The 18629-nt window shown below is 42.0% G+C and overlaps 1 protein-coding gene across 4 annotated transcripts in view; it reads left to right on the top strand.

Annotated features, from left to right (window-relative positions):
- Positions 1 to 18629, top strand: part of Map4k3 (mitogen-activated protein kinase kinase kinase kinase 3) — a 164534-nt gene that overhangs the window by 97095 nt on the left and 48810 nt on the right. For all 4 annotated transcript variants that reach the window (XM_041631040.1, XM_041631039.1, XM_041631038.1 and 1 more), the window contains exons 9-13: positions 3592 to 3723; positions 3875 to 3937; positions 4023 to 4104; positions 4187 to 4297; positions 11986 to 12064. In XM_041631040.1, coding sequence (XP_041486974.1) covers positions 3592 to 3723; positions 3875 to 3937; positions 4023 to 4104; positions 4187 to 4297; positions 11986 to 12064 — 467 coding nt within the window. The remainder of the gene's footprint in view (positions 1 to 3591; positions 3724 to 3874; positions 3938 to 4022; positions 4105 to 4186; positions 4298 to 11985; positions 12065 to 18629) is intronic.

Here is an 18629-nt window from a genome sequence, read left to right as displayed (position 1 = left end):
CCATAAAGCTTGTTAAGCTATCAGGGTGTGTGTGTGTGTGTGTGTGTGTTTACAGGAACTTAGTACATCCTGGACTGACACTCTACACTTGAGCTACATCCCTGTATTTTTCTTCCTGGAATAATTCTTTCTGTAGTCTTCTATCCTTTTCTTCTCTGGTCTGTTTATCCTCAAGTGTAGCCTTTAGTAGAACTTTGCCCTAGGTCTTCCTATTTTTATCTTTTTTGAAATACATTTTAGTATCTTTCTGTTAAAAGGTGTATGGGTATAAAATATTTAGGACTTTGCATTTCTAGCCAGGTCAGAATTTTTGAGGTGTTGTATGTGTGGCTTTTCTGTGATGCCACGGAAAGCCGTCATGCTGCGTGTTCCTTTGGCTGTAACCCACACTTTCCCCCACAGTGATGACTTCCATTTTGATATTCCTTGATGATTTCTGGTATCCCAGCTATTTTGCTTGTTTTTTCCTTTATTCATTTGGTTTCTACCCCAGAGATTAATTTCTTGTGCATTCTAGACGGTCCTCCAGGAAGTGCTCCTTCAGTGTTGACTCGGTCATTTCTCTGCTCCATTTCTTCTCTAGGTTTCATTAGTTAGATCTGGGACCACTTGAATCAACCCACTAGTTTTTTCACTTTCTCCCTATTTATTTGTTTGTTTTCTAGACGGTTTCATTTAGCCCTGGCTGTCCTAGATCTCACTCTGTAGCCCAGGCTGGCCTCAGAGTCACAGAGATCCGCCTGCCTCTGCCTCCCATGTGCAGGGATTAAAGGTGTGCGCCACTCCACTCCATTTCACTCACTTAAAAAATATTTATGTTCGAGATCCAGGCGAATCTCGATGAATTCCAGGCTAGCCTGATGGTCTGCTTACATATCAAGTTGTAGGCCTGCCAGAGTTACAGAGTTGAGAAGGTCAAAAAATCTTCATATTTCCTTAAGAATTCCTCAGCCTTTTACATTCAGGCTTTTATGAAGGAGGCATCCCTCAAAAGTTTAAAAATCAATGTATGTTAGTTTACACCAAAGAGCAAGATGGTAGCAACTGGCTGTAGGTAGAACTGAGTGTGGTGTATATGCCTATAGTCCCAGCTTTGGGGAGGCAGAGACAGGAGACTTATTGGAGCTCAAGAGGTTGAAGACAGCCAAATAGATGGGCAAATAGAGCCTGGCTCAGAATACGAAAGCAAAACTGAATTACATCTCGGTATGCAGCAAAGACAAGGTGTGGGCCTGGTGGTTAGTGTTCCCAGCATGGGCAGGCAAAGAGCACTGGGGAACTCAGCATTCTGTACTCAGATCTACTTAATTCCTCAGCAAAGCCTGTCATATTTCTACTGGTCCTTGTCCTGTGAGAACGAGGAAGGAGGAATTGCTGGGCTCAGTGGATCAGAGTAGAAACATGGGGAATTATCTGTTGACATTTAAGCGCTATTATTGTCCTCAGCCAGCCTCATCCTGACTTTGGTTAGCTAGTAACTCTACAGCATGTGGGGCAGTCTGTGAGGCTACTCGGTCATGCGTTCTCATCCTCTGCACCCTTGGGTTGTCTTGTCTTCTCAAAGTGTTATTCTGCATTCTGTTTTGGTCTCTTAGTGGTGCTAGGTAAGGTATATCCTCTAGGGTTTCAGAAGGTGTATACTTGTTTCTCCTTATTCTGCCCTTCCTGGTTCTGGCTTGCTTTCAAAGAGGAGCCAAGAATTTGAGGAAAATCCACTACTCTTCCCAAGTCCTCTCTTTAGCATCTGGAGGAACACACACATCTCCTGACTCACCCGATTCTGTATACATGCCCAGTTAATCTTTATTAAGGACTCATCTTTACCAACATCTCCAGAAATTAATCCCGGTAGAGTGGGAGGTACCTGGGGAACATGTGACACTGAGTTAGGTGAGGTTGGTTAACACTCCTGCTCTCTGTCTCTGTCTTGTGCCGTGCCTTTCCCACCTGTATCTCAGAATACAGAATCGCTCTTGCAAAGTGGCCAGGCTAGCAACTAGTCAGGAAAGCCTGCTGAAGGGAAGATGGGATTAGTAGTGAATGCCCTCTAGACATTGCATTTTTGATGACGAAACTCACACTTACCCAGCAGTTTTTGGAGGAGGATAGCCATCAAGATGAATCCAGACACATTTCTGTACCCACCCCTCACCTCTGGCAACTCCTGTGGCCTGTGTCTCTATAGTTCTTCTGCCCTTTCTTCAAACATCCTGCACATGGAGTCACAGGTGTAAGCCATCACGGTACTTTGTGATTGCCATGCCCTTGCCTTATTCACTAGGCTTTTTGGTGGTTGTCTTTACAAACATGTCTGTAACAAGTTTTTCTAAAGCATTTACTTTAATTTTGGTCATAACTTAGTCTTTTTACTCTTACAATAAGAGTGTTCAGCTAGGCCTCACACGCCTTTAATCCCAGCACTGGGGAGGCTGAGGCAGGCGGATCTCTGTGAGTTTGAGATTAGCCTGGTCTACAGAGTGAGCTCCAAGACAGCCAGGTCTGATACACAGTGAAACCCTGTTTGGGGGCAGGGGGCGGGGGGTGTTCATAATATTTTATTAAATTGTGTATTTGTAGCAGCAAGCACTGGTTCGCAGACGAGTGCACACATGGCTGATGTGCTGGGCTCGGGAAGGGTGACTGCTGCTTTCTGAGCTCAGCAGCCGAGTGTCCACCCCTGTGGGGCTTCCCTCTTCTGTGGCTGCACCCTAGCTGTCCTAAGACCCAGAACACTTGAACGTCCCTTTCCTTACCGCAGTTTACATTTCCAGGAGAGATATTTCAAGGTGAAATCATTTTTAAGACCAAGTGTTTTGAGAATTGCCTGTTTCTTTGTTTGATTAGTTCTATTGAACCTGACCTGACTCCCTGCAGCCGTACTGGAAAACAGTATGTGCGTTTGTGAAGCACCCACTCAGCTTGCTCTTTTGACCTGGAAATGTTATGTGTTTTTCTCAGTTATTTCTAAAACTATGGTTTGGGATTTAAAAATTTGTGTGTTTGAAAATTAACCATTTAAGCAAGTCAAGATATAATTAGACTAAAACAATAGCAAAGTTAAAATGAATTTAAAAGTTACCAAAGTTGAGTAACTTCCCTCTGAATAAAAAAAATTTGAAAAGGAGGCACTCATTTTGGTAACTTTTTCATTATTGTAATAAAACTTTTTTAAAACATTCAAAAGTTTATAGTAAATATAAATCAAATACAAATGTGAAAATTCTTGGTGCCTGGAGAATTGGTAAAATAGAAGCAATGACCAAGTTGCAGACAAATGACATAAGTGTCCTGTGAAACAGTTGTGACCATTTGTTACAAATGTCATTTCTTTATAGAACTTTGGGGCAGGTTAGTGTCACACTAGTGAATTTCCATAAACTTTGTAGTGCAGGTAACTGATGAAAGAAGAACTGGGAGGGTTGAGATGAGACACCAAGTACTCGGGAAAGTAGCTAGGACAGCCTATCTATTTCCAGACACCAAGGACTCAACAGAACTCAATTGAGATATTGACAAGTCCATAGGCCTCTCATGAGAATAAAGGGAAGCACACTAACCACAAAGGTTTTGTTTCTGGATTATTTCCTGCAGGATGGCCCCAGAAGTTGCAGCTGTTGAAAGGAAAGGAGGGTACAATCAACTGTGTGACCTCTGGGCAGTGGGCATCACTGCCATCGAGCTGGCTGAGCTCCAGCCACCCATGTTTGACCTTCACCCCATGAGGTCAGTGTGCCCACACTAAACCCAGTGCAGATTAATGCTTATTGACTATGTCATGAATTTACTCTAGCCTTGATGGGACTAGATAGGAATGTATTCCTGTTGTTAGAATGGGAAATGTGTTAGAATGTCCAATGTTTTATTTGTTTTCCAGGGCATTATTTCTAATGACAAAAAGCAATTTCCAGCCTCCTAAACTAAAAGATAAGTTGAAGTGGTAAGTGTCTTTGTTTAGTGACTTTTATGATAAGGTAAGCAAAAAGAGAATTAAACTACAGAAGCTTAATTTCCAACCTTCTCAGGTCAAATAGTTTCCATCATTTCGTGAAGATGGCACTTACCAAAAATCCAAAGAAAAGACCCACTGCAGAAAAGCTACTACAGGTATTAGTTTACCCTGAAACATTCCCATACTCAGAAGATAGGTGTGCAGTCCAATTTCTAAAGTGTTTTGTGTGTTTTATAGCACCCCTTTGTCACCCAGCCTCTCACAAGGTCTTTGGCAATAGAGTTGCTGGATAAAGTGAATAATCCAGACCATTCCACATTCCACGATTTCGATGACGACGACCCTGAGGTAGGCGTTTTCACTGACTAGTACACGTAGTTTTGTGTGTGCGTGTGTGCGTGCGTGCGTGTGTGTGTGTGTGTGTGTGTGTGTGTGTGACTCTGTTTAAAGTTTTTTATCTTCTAGTTTTAAGTAAACTCTTGCTTGGGGAGGGTAATTAATTCTTTGTTCTGGTAGTCATTTGATACATTTTCTTTTGGGGGGGGGTTGGTTTTTGGTTTTTTGAGACAGGTTCTGGCTGTCCTGGAACTCACTCTGTTGACCAGGCTGGCCTCAAACTCAGAGATCCATCTGCTTCTGTGTCCTGAGTGCTGGGATGAAAGGTGTGCACCAGCACTGCCCAGTACTGGATGCGTCCACTTGTTGAAATCACCGCGGTTACTTCACCGTAGTCACGTTAGGTTGCTCAGTCAGCAGGGAGATGCATCTAGATGATGTTAAAACATAACCTCCACTTTTCTTGAAAGAACCCTGGTACCAGGCTTTGTACGGCATTGGGAATTGGTAGTTAAGAACTGAAACCATGATTCTCCACCATGGAAATAAAAACAAGCCAGTTTTAGATATACAATAGCCCTAACATGGAATCCCCATTTCTGTTAGCGTATCCCCCTGTCCTAGAATAATAATAGCCAAGTGTACAGCCAAATTCTGTTACTGCCTCAGTTGGACGGCAAGGCACTCAGGATGATGTGGAGTTCCAAGGTGACGCTGAAAGAGCAAGAGCCATCTCCATAACTCAGGGAGACGGTCAGCTTGTCCTGGGGAGAACCCTGTGTCACCTCAGTGTCATCCTAGCTCTCCATATTTATGCTCTCATAAATAGACGTCTCTTTTTAATAAGTACTGAAAAGAAGTATGGAAGTATGAAAGTTAAGTGTAAAGTCTATTTGATCCAATACCAGGGAGGTAGTTAGTTTTTGCTGTTTTGTGTAATTTTAGGAAATTTGACTTTATAAATTTGATTAGTACAAAAGAGGTCCTGTACCCGCAAGGGACTGTAAAAGTGGTCCCTAGGCCAGATGTGGTGGTGCACACTTGTAATCTCAGCACTCTGGAGGCTAAAGCAAGAAGATAAGCTCAAGGTCTGCTTGGGGTGTTTGAGTCCCTAGACCATGTAAGCAGAAACTCTGCAAAGCAGTCTTAATAATTAATGGGAATAATTAGATTTTTCCATGAGATTTTAATTTTTGGTTCAAACATTAAAAACTTATGTTATCAATTACATATATATGCATATATATGTATATATATATTTGGAAGTGAATGATACTATGTAGTATTAATATATAATAGGAAGTAAGGCTAAGATTTGTGTATTTCATTTTTATATTGAAAAATAATCTAGATCACTCATCACCCCATAACCTGCTGACCAGTAGCTACCAAGCACAACACACCTTGTCCTGTGACCTCATGACACAGGGCAAAGATACTTTCCGCCATACTCCCTTCTGAGTCTCCTTTCTAGTCACCGTTGAGATGTGAGCCTGTTGTTTGCATAGCAGTTGGTGAGCCAGGGTTGATGTTGGTATTTGATGCAGTGACAACTAACGTACTGTAGTCACTGGGATATGAGCCACCTTGTAAGAAGCTGGTGTCACTGCAGAACAAGAACCATTACTTATTGCAGTGCACTAAGCACTGTATTGTTGTCTAAACTCTAGCCTGCTTGTGACTCAACATGTCCTTTTGAACTGTGTCCACAGAAGACAAATAGACATTAAATGTAGACACTGTGGGGAAGGAGGTATTATGGTTTAAGTAAAATGGTGCTGTCCCAAGTGGCTGCAGTGGGCAGCGGGGCCCGGGGTCCACAAAGGCAGCTGGGTCCCAGGCAGGGAGCCCCCGAGTGGCCAGCAGGCCATAAAGGCGAGTGGGTCCTAGGCAGGAGCCACGTTATGGAGGGAAACGGGAAAGGGGAAGGGGAAGGAGGAGGAGGGGGGGGGGGGCGCACACGCGTGCCAAGGCAGCAGCTACCTCTTTGGAACTTAGGCTGATTCAAGATCTGTTTGTCTCAGCAGGTCGGGGAGGGGGTGGGCAGGGCTTATCTCTTAAAGGGACAGGTCAGACCATTACAGGAGGATTTCCAAAGACTCCATGCAGCAACAATGGGTGTATGTGAGTCTTTCCTGTAGGAGAAACTTGCTAGGCATTGTTATCACCTGAGATAGATGCTACATCAACTTTAGCGATGGAGCTATTGAGGGCTTCAGACATGGCCTCATGGCTCCCTAAGGTTGCAAGAACCCCCATGAATTAACATTAAGTAGATGAGCTGTCCCCATTATGCCCTTTCTTAGGGGCAGTCACTTAGCATAATTCTAGTAAAAGGAAAGAGAAGAGGGATAACTTCAAGGAAGATATAAGGAAGAAAATTTGTTCACTGAAGAAAACTTGTCTTTAATGCTTTTAGCATTACTTCCTTGAGTTTCTCTCTTGTTCACTTAGTGAAAAGGCTGCAGCAGATTTTCTTTAATTGTGGTTTTCCCCTCTGGCACGTTTCTCCGTGGTTTCTTCTGGTTGCAGCTTTTGAACAGCTATTGGATTATGGATTCACTTTTAAATGTTAAATTATGTTCAGCCCAGTGAACATTATTAGGAAGCTACTGTGAGTGAAATACATCCCGCAATCTTCAAAAGCTCTGTTTCAGAAGTAAGAAAAAAGAATAGCCACTTCCTGTGAGAGAACTCAGAGATACTTCCTGTGAGAGAACTCAGAGATACTTCCTGTGAGAGAACTCAGACATACTTCCTGTGAGAGAACTCAGAGGCTTTGCTGTTAGGTGCAGTGTGGTCTGAAGGAAGTGCAGGAAAGGACTGAAGATTAAAAATGTCTAGACTGTTTTACATTTTATTAATATTATTTTAATTGTGTGTGTGTAGGTGTGTGTGTGTGTGTAGGTGTGTGCATGTGAGTGCAGGTGCATACAAAGGCCAGAAGTGCCGCTTTCCATGGAGCTGGAGTTACAGGTGGTTGTTAGCCACCTGACACAGGTGCTGGGAGTGGGACCACTGAGCCATCTCTAGCTCCATCCAGGCATTTATAAAAAGAGAATCAGCTTCTTAATCTAAATGCTTGATTTCAATGTGTAAATACTCTACATCCTTGAATAGTATCTGCGAGCAATGACTGCAATCAAGGCAAGTTCTATATGATAAGATGTAAGTGTGAGCTAGCATGATGGTTCTGTGGCGTAAAATCACTTTCCATTCAAGCCTGACAGCCTGAGTTCCATCCCAGATAGAGAGATCTGACTCCCAAAGTTGTCATCTGTCCTCTTCATACACCCATGGTATACGTGTACCCAAACACACATCTCACAGACACACACACACACACTTGCATGTGCACCCAAGCACACATCATGTACACACAATAATAAGAATTATTATAATTTTGAAAGTAAAGGAACACAACTGTAAATGTTTATTCTATTTTTCTGGATTCCTGTGACCAAATATATGAATAATGGATTTCTTTACGTTGAATAACAGCATATAGTACATAAGTATATTTAGAATAAACTTAAAGGAAGTTTAAGAGATTAATATATTTTATTTGGATATTTAATATTATTGCCCATGTCCTAGTTTGCTTTCCATTGCTGTGATAAATCACTGATGAAGACCAACTGGGGAGGAAAGGGTTGTTTGGCTTACAGCCACAGTCATGGTAGATCATCAGGGAAACCAAGGCAGGAGCCAGAGCAGATGCCATGGAGGAGCACTGTCTTGCTCTTCATAGCTTTCTTGTGCCAGCCAGGAGCACCTGCAAGGGGTGGCACCGCCCACAATGGGCTGAGCCCTTCCATATTAATCACAAATTAAAAATGAATGCCCTGTAGTCTTGACTGCTGGCCTGTCTGATGGAGGTGTTGACCCCAGCCTGTGTCAAGTTGATAAAAACTAGCCTGCACACCAGGTACCTCTCTTAAATAAAGATTGTATTTTTCATATTTTGTAAAATTCCTAGAAAATTTAAGGGACATTATTGTTGGGTTGGCTACAAGTTTCTTTTGTGGTAAGGTGTATGTGCCTGGTTATGTTTTTAAAGATGGGGACCTGAAAGTGAACTTATGACGTCAAAGTATCAGAATTCACTTGTCTTAGATTTGATCTAAGATGGTTGGCATCCATTTTCCCTAAACTCCAAACAGAAGTGGATTTGAATTTGAGCCCTGTGGCCTGTCACTTCCAGACTTTGCTAGTGAGCAAATAATCCCGGAATTTTTTGCTTGGTGATACTCCAGTGAGACCTTTCTATAGAAACAGACTGCAGTGGGAATTGACCATGAGCCTTAGTCGGCTATCCTTATAGAAGAGAAATGGACGCCACCACCACTCCCATTATCGCAGGTCGTATCGGACAAGCATTAGCATGAGCAGCTGCAGTGTGAGGGCAGGAAATTTAAAAGTATCCCTTTAGTTGCCGGTAGCATCATTTGATCCTTAGTTGTAAAACCAGAAATGTCCCCCAGTAATGTCATATGTCTCTTTATGTACAAAATTTCCCTCTGGTCATAAAACACTAGCTTGCTAAGCATGGTGACAGACACTTTGATCATCATCACTAACAGGATCACAAGTTCAAAGTCAGTGTTTCCTACATAATAAAATCCTATATGTACATAATAAAATCCTATATGTACAAATAAATAAACTGGCTTATGTCAACTAGCAAGTGCTATATCATATTGTCTACATCTTTCCTTCATTTAGTATAAACTTGACGTTGTTATTTAGTTCATTATTTAAAGGGCTATATTTGCATTTGTGTTATCTAAAAATAGTCATAGAACCTATTAGTAATAACTTGAGCCAACATGAAATGGCTTATAAAGGCCATTATATTTTTCAAGAAGCACATTTTTTAAAAAGTCAAAGCCAAGCATGATTGTGCAGACCTATAATCTCAGTCCTTGGGAGGAAGAGGGAAGATTAAGAGTTCAAGGCTAGCTTCAGCTACATAGAAAGTTTGAAGCTATTTTGAGCAACATAGAATCTTAAATTAAAAAGAAATAGTTTGGCATAGTGGTGTACATCTGTAATGCCAGAACTGAGTTGGAGGCAAAATGAGTAAAAGCCGACCAGCCTGGGCTGTATGGGTCCTGTGAATGAAAAGGCGGGTCATTGGTGAGATGGCACAGTGGTTAAGGAAAGAGCTTATGCTGCTAACCCTGAGGACCTGAGTTCAGTTCCTGGAACATGCATGTTACAAGGAGAAAACTGACTCAAGTTGTCCTCTGACCTTCACATGTGTGCCATGGCATGTGTGTCCACAGAGGTGCGTGCACATATGAATGAATGAATGTGATTGTTTTTCAACAAATCAAAAATGCTTTATTTTATTCACAGTACTTAATAAGTCTTAGAAATTACTTCAGCCTTAAGGCATGGAAAACATTGTTTAAAAAGAAAGAAAGTTATTCATCACTGTGAATGGCTTCTTTCTTTAAATGCCATTAGGACGATTCTTACTTCATCATCGCTTCTGTGAATTGCTGTTTTCTCCTTCACTTAGAACTTATCACAGCAGATTTTATGACTAGTGTGCATTACATTTATTAAGAATAATTCAGCCGGGCGGTGGTGGCGCACGCCTTTAATCCCAGCACTCGGGAGGCAGAGGCAGGCGGATCTCTGTGAGTTCGAGACCAGCCTGGTCTACAAGAGCTAGTTACAGAACAGGCTCCAAAACCACAGAGAAACCCTGTCTCGAAAAAAAAAAAAAAAAGAATAATTCATGTTTGAAAGGTCAAGCTTAAATTCTGTTTATTTTTTGAGAAGGTGTCTCTGTGGCCTTAGTCCCTTCAGAGGCTCCCCTCTCCCAGATTCCAAACTCTTCTACCTGTTTGATCTCTTCCTTTTTGGCCATGTTAATTAGAGTAAGTTGTGCCCAGTGTCATCCCCCTCTTTAACTTCAGGGAAGGTGTCATGACTGCCCTTTCCCCCAGTGATCTTTCTCTGTGTGCATTTTTTCAAGGGAGGCTTTCTTGTCCAACCATCTCAGTCAGTACCTGTGAATGGAAAATTTCACGAGGCTTTGGTTTGCCTCTGCTGTCTATGCTGGAAACAGTATGGCCTCTAGATCTGATTCTCGACATGCTGGAGATTGCATTCACAAAGAGTTTCCCTACATCATAAGTTTCCATTCGTTCTTTTGATCCTTTTAGTCCTTGATAGCTCTCACATTGACAATAGGCAAAGTAATCGTTCTAAAAGCCAACTTATATGAACAACTCCTTTACGAATTAAATGATTGCTTGTGGACTTAGCTTTTGCTAGCAGAAATTATAATGGTGTATATAAAAGCCAAAGAAACTGTGGAATATAGAGCGTACTTTGATGAAGGCGGTGGGGGCTTCTGCCAAACAAATGCTGAAGCTGACGGAAATATAATTTCACAGTTTCGAGCAGTCTTGCTTCCGTCAGTCGTTACCTCCTACCCTCTGCAAGTGAATATATAGTCAATGTTATTTCAAACATCTGTAAGCCAGGGGGCTGGAGAGATGGCTCAGAGGTTAAGAGCATTGCCTGCTCTTCCAAAGGTCCTGAGTTCAATTCCCAGCAACCACATGGTGGCTCACAACCATCTGTAGTGGGGTCTGGTGCCCTCTGCTGGCCTGCAGGCATACACACAGACAGAATATTGTATACATAATAAATAAATAAATAAATAAATAAATAAATAAATATTTAAAAAAAATCTGTAAGCCAAAGAATAAACTTTAAAAGACACCTAAGTGCCAGATGGCTCAGTGAGTGGGTAGAGGTGTTTGCTACCCAACCTGACAGCTGAGCTCTATCCCTAGGACCTACGTTACGTGGTGGAAGGAGAGAACCAACTCTCCCAGGTTGTCCCCTGACCTCCACACACATACATGAATGTTCACAAATAAAAAACTAAAATATAATAAAAATTAAAAATGAGTAAAAGATGTGTAAACTCCATCATTATGAAATGCTGTCTACAATCTTCATAATGCTATCTTCTTCATAATGTTTTTAGTTTTCTTTTCATTCTTTCATATGGAAACAGCCTCATATTACCTAGGCGGACATTCCTCACCTGGGGTGAATTCTTCTGCCTCAACCCCCACCCTGGAATAGCTGGGTCTGTAGGTGTGCCCAACTGCTTCTGGCTCAGTAACTCTGAGCCTTCCTAATGCTGTGACCCTTTAATACTTTAATACACTTCCTCATTATGGTGCTGATGCCAACCATAAAATTATATTTGCTGCTACTTCATAACTGTAGTTTTGCTACTGCTATGAATCATATTGTAAAGATCTGATATTCAGAATAATTGATATGCAAATCCTGTGAAAGGGTCTTTTGACACCCCTGAAGGGTCGTGACCCACAGGTTGAGAGCTACTGTTTCTCTGCCTGAGTATAACCAGTTTGTTCTTTTGCAAAGGATCTGTGCACCCCTAGTGTTATGTGTACAAATAAACAGATAACATGATTTAATTCTTTGTGTATTTTACGTAGTTATAGAAGGACATTCTACCACAATAAAAAGTTTGCTTTGAGTGGACAACTTAAAATATTTTTATTTTTACTTTCATAGTTTGAATTGATACTGTGGTTACCCTTTTAAAATATGAAAATTTGTTTTTATTTTTGTGAAATGAAACATAAACTGACTTCATTATCGGGTGTTAACATCAATCATTTTGTTTTTTTTTTAAGCCTCTTGTTGCTGTACCACATAGAATCCCTTCAACGAGCAGAAATGTGAGAGAAGAAAAAACCCGCTCAGAGATAAACTGTGAGTACAGACCCTCTGCCATCCTAAGTCAGTGACCAGAAATGAAATTTTTTAAGATTTATTTATTTATTATCTATACAGTGTTCTGCCCACATGTATGCCTGCAGGCCAGAAGAGGGCACCAGATTGCATTACAGATGGTTATGAGCCACCATGTGGTTGCTGGGAATTGAACTCGGGACCTCTGGAAGAGCAGTCAGTGCTCTTAACCTATGAGTCATCTCTCCAGCCCCCAAAATGAGATTTTTAAGCTGTAGCTTAGTTAGAATGTTTTTTCTTTTTTAAGATTTATTTGTTATGTATACAGCGTTTTCCCTGCATATATGCTGCAAACCAGAAGAGGGCACCAGATCTCATTACAGATGGTTGTGAGCCACCATGTGGTTGCTGGGAATTGAACTCAGGACCTCTGGAAGAGCAGTCAGTGCTCTTAACCTCTGAGCCACCTCTCCAGCCCTAGAATATTTTTTTCTTTTAAGTTACCTTTTTAATTTTTTTTTTGTTTTGTTGTTGTTGTCATTGTTTTGGTTTTTTGTTTTGGTTGGTTGGCTGGGTTTTTTGTTTGTTTATTTGTTTTCTTTTTTTTAATATTTTATTTATTTATTATGTATACAATTTTCTGTCTGTGTGTATGCCTGAAGGCCAGAAGAGGGCGCCAGACCTCTTTACAGATGGTTGTGAGCCACCATGTGGTTGCTGGGAATCGAACTCGGGTCCTTTGGAAGAGCAGCCAATGCTCTTAACCACTGAGCCATCTCTCCAGCCCCCTTTTTTTTTTTTTTCTTGACAGGGTTTCCCTGTAGCTTTGGAGTCTGTCCTGGAACTAGCTCTTGTAGACCAGGCTGGCCTTGAACTCAAAGAGATCCACCTGCCTCTGCCTCCTGAGTGCTGGGATTTAAGGCGTAACACTGTTGATATATGTAAAGTTTAATGAGAGCTATATGAATTTTATTTTCTTTACTACCTTAGGAACTTTTGGTGACAAGAAGGGGGATATTTACATTACATTTTGGAAGGAAAAGTAAAACATGGGAACTAGGGAAGGTAAAGGTCACCAAGGGAGTGCCTCTGAGGTACTAGAGAGCTTGTTGGATGCAGCCTGTGCTTCAGTAGATGGAGATAGAGTGGCTCTTCTGGCAAGCTCCCAGCATGTGCCTGTGCCAAAGGCCACACTGTGTGTGAACTAGAGAGATGTCTGCACACCAGCTATGTGATACGGCCACACTGTGTGTGAGCTAGAGAGATGTCTGCACACCAGCTATGTGATACGGCCACACTGTGTGTGAACTAGAGAGATGTCTACACACCAGCTATGTGATACGGCCACACTGTGTGTGAACTAGAGAGATGTCTGCACACCAGCTATGTGATACGGCCACACTGTGTGTGAGCTAGAGAGATGTCTGCACACCAGCTATGTGATACGGCCACACTGTGTGTGAGCTAGAGAGATGTCTGCACACCAGCTATGTGATACGGCCACACTGTGTGTGAGCTAGAGAGATGTCTACACACCAGCTATGTGATACGGCCACACTGTGTGTGAGCTAGAGAGATGTCTGCACACCAGCTATGTGATACGGCCACACTGTGTGTGAGCTAGAGAGATGTCTGCACACCAGCTATGTGATACGGCCACACTGTGTGTGAGCTAGAGAGATGTCTGCACACCAGCTATGTGATACGGCCACACTGTGTGTGAGCTAGAGAGATGTCTGCACACCAGCTATGTGATACGGCCACACTGTGTGTGAACTAGAGAGATGTCTGCACACCAGCTATGTGATACGGCCACACTGTGTGTGAGCTAGAGAGATGTCTGCACACCAGCTATGTGATACGGCCACACTGTGTGTGAGCTAGAGAGATGTCTGCACACCAGCTATGTGATACGGCCACACTGTGTGTGAACTAGAGAGATGTCTGCACACCAGCTATGTGATACGGCCACACTGTGTGTGAGCTAGAGAGATGTCTGCACACCAGCTATGTGATACGGCCACACTGTGTGTGAGCTAGAGAGATGTCTGCACACCAGCTATGTGATACGGCCACACTGTGTGTGAACTAGAGAGATGTCTGCACACCAGCTATGTGATACGGCCACACTGTGTGTGAGCTAGAGAGATGTCTGCACACCAGCTATGTGATACGGCCACACTGTGTGTGAGCTAGAGAGATGTCTGCACACCAGCTATGTGATACGGCCACACTGTGTGTGAACTAGAGAGATGTCTGCACACCAGCTATGTGATACGGCCACACTGTGTGTGAGCTAGAGAGATGTCTGCACACCAGCTATGTGATACCTGACACTTAAAGGTGGCTTCTCAGGCTTCTCCCATCCAGAGCCTGCTTTGAGACTGGTCTCAGATTGGCCCAGGAGTCCACCCACACTGATCTCTTGATCCCTCATTGCTAATTTGCCAATTTGCATCAACAGCCAAACAGATTCTTGCCTACTTTTTTGCCTTTAATAAGTATCATATTCTTATATATTGAGGGAACAGCAGGATTAAAGCTCTACTTTTGGTTATTTGTGGATTTGGTATCTGACTTTTGAGTCTTTCTCTTTGTTTTAATGACTATTTGGGGAATATCTTGGGGTTTCTCCTGGTGTGATAAACATCATGACAAAAAGCAGCTTGGGGCGGAAAGGGTTTATGTCGTGTTCCAACTTGTTAGCCATCATCTAGGGAAGGCACTTGACAGGAGCTCCAGGTAGGGCAGGAGCTGATGTAGAGGCCGTGGAGGAACACTGCTTACTGACTTGCCCCTGTGGCTTGCTCAGCTGTCTTTTTTTAAAGTACCCAGGACATCCAGCCCACAGTGGCACCACCTCAGTAAGCACGACACCTACCACCCCCCATCTTTCATCAGTCAAGAAAATCTTCAGGGGGCTGGAGAGATGGCTCAGAGGTTAAGAGCATTGCCTGCTCTTCCAAAGGTCCTGAGTTCAATTCCCGACAACCACATGGTGGCTCACAACCATCTGTGATGAGGTCTGGTGCCCTCTTCTGGCCTGCAGGCATACACACAGACAGAATATTGTATACATAATAAATAAATATTTAAAAAAAAAAAAGAAAAGAAAATCTTCACAGGCCAGTTTGGTGGGGGCATTTTTTAAATTAAGATTCCCTCCTCTCAGATGACTCTAGCTTATGTCAAGTTGAGAAAAAAATAAAAATAAAAATAAAGCTAGTACAAGGTGTTTCATGATTATATGCAAAATTTGCCATATAGAAGAGTGCTCTGTGATGTTACCTATAAAAATAGGCTTTATAGGTAAAAATTACCTATGAAAAAAGCAGTGATTAAGTATATTTCTTCTTCATAATGTTTTGTTTCCAACTATCTGATATATCTCAGCATGAAATACCAACAGGTGTAAAATTTTCTTCTTTACAGAAAGTTTGTTTGAGTCCCTTTCATTTTTGGAAGCCCCTTTGTCTTCAACTATTGCCTTGTGTACATGCAAGGAAGTGGTAGGAAAAACAGATGCAGCCTTATAGGCAGAGGTCTGGCATTAGTAAGAGCACAGGCAGTATTGCACACCGGGATGGTCAGCAGTCATTTAAACAACAGCTGAAAGAGACTGGCAGAGGCATGTCGTAGTGTTGGGAACTCAGGGAACACAGCATCCGAATAGTGAAGTCAGTGTTAGCTGTGAAGAATGGGTCCCTTTGGAGACTTTTGTCCCCATCCACAGAGTACAGGAACAGAGAGAGATGATGAATGCTATCTTAGTAACTTGCCGAAAGTTACTCTGTGATCTGTGATGTGAGATTGTGTGCAAACTGCGACAAAGGGCCGCTTCTTGAGCAGTCTGCTCCAGACCGTCCTTTGACTTCCGAGCCATTAGCCACTACCAGTGCACACACCCTCACACATAGCTCGGCTGTATAGAACTGTTTCTGCCAGTGCACACATACTCACACACACCCTCACACATAGCTAGGCTGTATAGAACTGTTTCTGCCAGTGCACACACCCTCACACATAGCTAGGCTGTATAGAACTGTTTCTGCCAGTGCACACATCCTCACACATAGCTCAGCTGTATAGAACTGTTTCTCAGCACTTGGAAACTTGTGCCTCTTCTTTAATTTGCATTAATGTCAACAAATTTGAACTGAAAGTCCATGATCTTGAATGGGATGGTGCTTAGCATTTAGTTCAATTTTTTTTTCCGCTCTTGATGGAGCTTATGTTCCTTAGGCAAATGATGTAGAGTAATGGTTAAAACATGTAATAAATATCCCTCCCTACTAATGTGTTACATTTTATTAGCTAGATCAGTATTGCTGTAATTTCTACCCATTAGCATCTCATTGCTGTAAAGTACATAAAAATATTTACATTAACACTGATAAAAATTGCAACAGCATGTATTAAAATATGAATGACATATAATCAGGAAAAAAAGAAAAAAGAAAACTTGTGCCTTCTATTGTCATATATTCAAATCTGTTGATTTTTCTTAATACTAAATATTCACAATTTTTAAAAGGATTTATTTTTATTTTCTATGTATGAGTGTTTACCTGAATGTATGTTAGTCATATATATGCAGTGCCCATGCGGGCCAGAAGAGGGCAATCAGATGTCTCTGGAATTGGAGTTAAATGATCATGAGCCATCATTTGGGTCCTAGAAACCAAACCCAGGTCCTCTGGAAGAGGAACCCATGCTCTTAATGACTAAACCATCTCTCTAGCCCTATGTTTACACTTTACATGTAAAGTTAAAATTAAAAAAAAAAATTATGCTATGAGACCAGTTCTTTCTCTTAACTTTGGTTGACAATATCTGTTTTGACTAGCATCTTTTTAAAAATAATTTATTTAATTTTATTTTATGTACATTAGTGTGACGGTGTCAGATTCCCTAGAACTGGAGTTACAGACAGCCATGAATGGCCATATCAGTGCTAGAATTGAACTCTGGTCCTCTTGAAGAGCAGCCAGTGCTCTTAACGTTTGAGCCATTTCTCCAGCCCCTTGGCTAACATTCTTAATAATTAACTGTTGTATCTTTTCTCCTTTTGGTTTTGTTGTTAGCCCTGGCTGGTCTTGAACCTTCTATGTACCCATGGTGGAATTGATTCTCCTGCCTTAGCCACCGCACAAATCTTTATACTTGTGACTATTTCATCTAAGGGGCCTTCAGTCCTTTACATGGATTTTAAAGCAGAGAGGTCAAAGGGGAAGGTCGTGAAACATGGAGTGCATTAGAGCACCGGAGAGTAGGGGACTGAGTACATTTCAGTTGGCTGAAAATATACATTGTCTCAAAAAGATCTTGAGGGTCAGAAACTGGAACAGTGTGAAGAAACACCATAACCACGCCAACTCTTAGGAAAGAAAGCATTTAACTGGGGGCATGCAGGACACTGGAGCAGCGGCCAAGAGCTACATTCTGATCCTCAGGCTCCCGGAAGAGTGAGAAGTGGGTCTGGCATGGGGTTTTGAAACCTCAGAGCCCACCCCTAGTGACACACTTCGCCCAGCAAGGCCACACCTCCTAACCTTTCTAATCTTTTCAAGTAATTCTACTCCCTGGTGACTTAAGTTTCAAATATATGAGCCTGTAGGGCCCGTTCTTATTCAAACCACTGTATTACGCTGGCTGACACACACCCATAGGCTTGTAGCCATGTAAGAATACAAAAATACTTTCAGTTCAACTTCATAAATCCCAGAAGGCTATCACAGTCTCAACACTGTTTAAAAGGCCAAACTTTCTTTTGAGACTCATGGGAATTTCTTAACCCCCAATAAAATAAAAAAGAAAACAAAGATTTACTTCCAACATAAAATGGCACAGTATATATATTACCATTTCAACGTTGGGGCGGGGGAGCATAATGAGGAAATAGTGGGTCAGAGCAAGACCAAAACCCAGCTGGGCAAACTCCAAACTCCATGTCTGATGTTAGAGTGCTCTTCAGACCTCCAACTCATTTCAGTTCTGTTAACTGCAACACACTTTGTTCTCTTGGGCTGGTTCCATACCCAGTCTTACTTCTTCCAACAAGACCACGCCTACTTCAACAAGGCCACTCCTCTTAATACTGCCGCTCCCTTTGGGGGCCATTTTCTTTCAAATCACCACAACCCCTCCCCTCCGTCAATTCAGTCTGCCTCAGAACTTTATTGTGGTTTCCTTCAGTTTTCTAGCTTTTCTTGAATTCCTTTCACAAGTTGGAAGCTTAGCTGGGTAGGGTCTTGGCCTGAGGTCTTTAGTCCATTTAGCATAAGACTTTTCTTTAGTCTGTTTATTCCTTGAGCACAGTGCTTACTCCATCATACTTCCTAGTGTTTCTTTTCCCTTCTAACTGTGCGTGTTCTATTTTCCTTTGTCTAGCTTATTTTCATTATAGATCTGCGGAAGAGTTATTACTAATAAGCACATGGCAGTCAATAGTAGGTTATCTTACAATCACCTCTGCCAATGCCATTAATCCAGAACTCTTCAATTTAGCCTCAGGCAGATTTTTAGGGTAAGGGCAAAAGGCAGCCATATTCTTTGCCAAGATAGCACAAGAATGGTCTCTGGGGCA

The sequence above is a fragment of the Microtus oregoni genome, unplaced genomic scaffold, assembly GCF_018167655.1.
Source record: "Microtus oregoni isolate MIOR12 unplaced genomic scaffold, Mior012 000036F_ref0000092, whole genome shotgun sequence".
Lineage (NCBI taxonomy): Eukaryota > Metazoa > Chordata > Mammalia > Rodentia > Cricetidae > Microtus > Microtus oregoni.
Note: the sequence above shows the minus strand (reverse complement) of the source record. Positions and strands in the feature narration are given on the sequence as shown.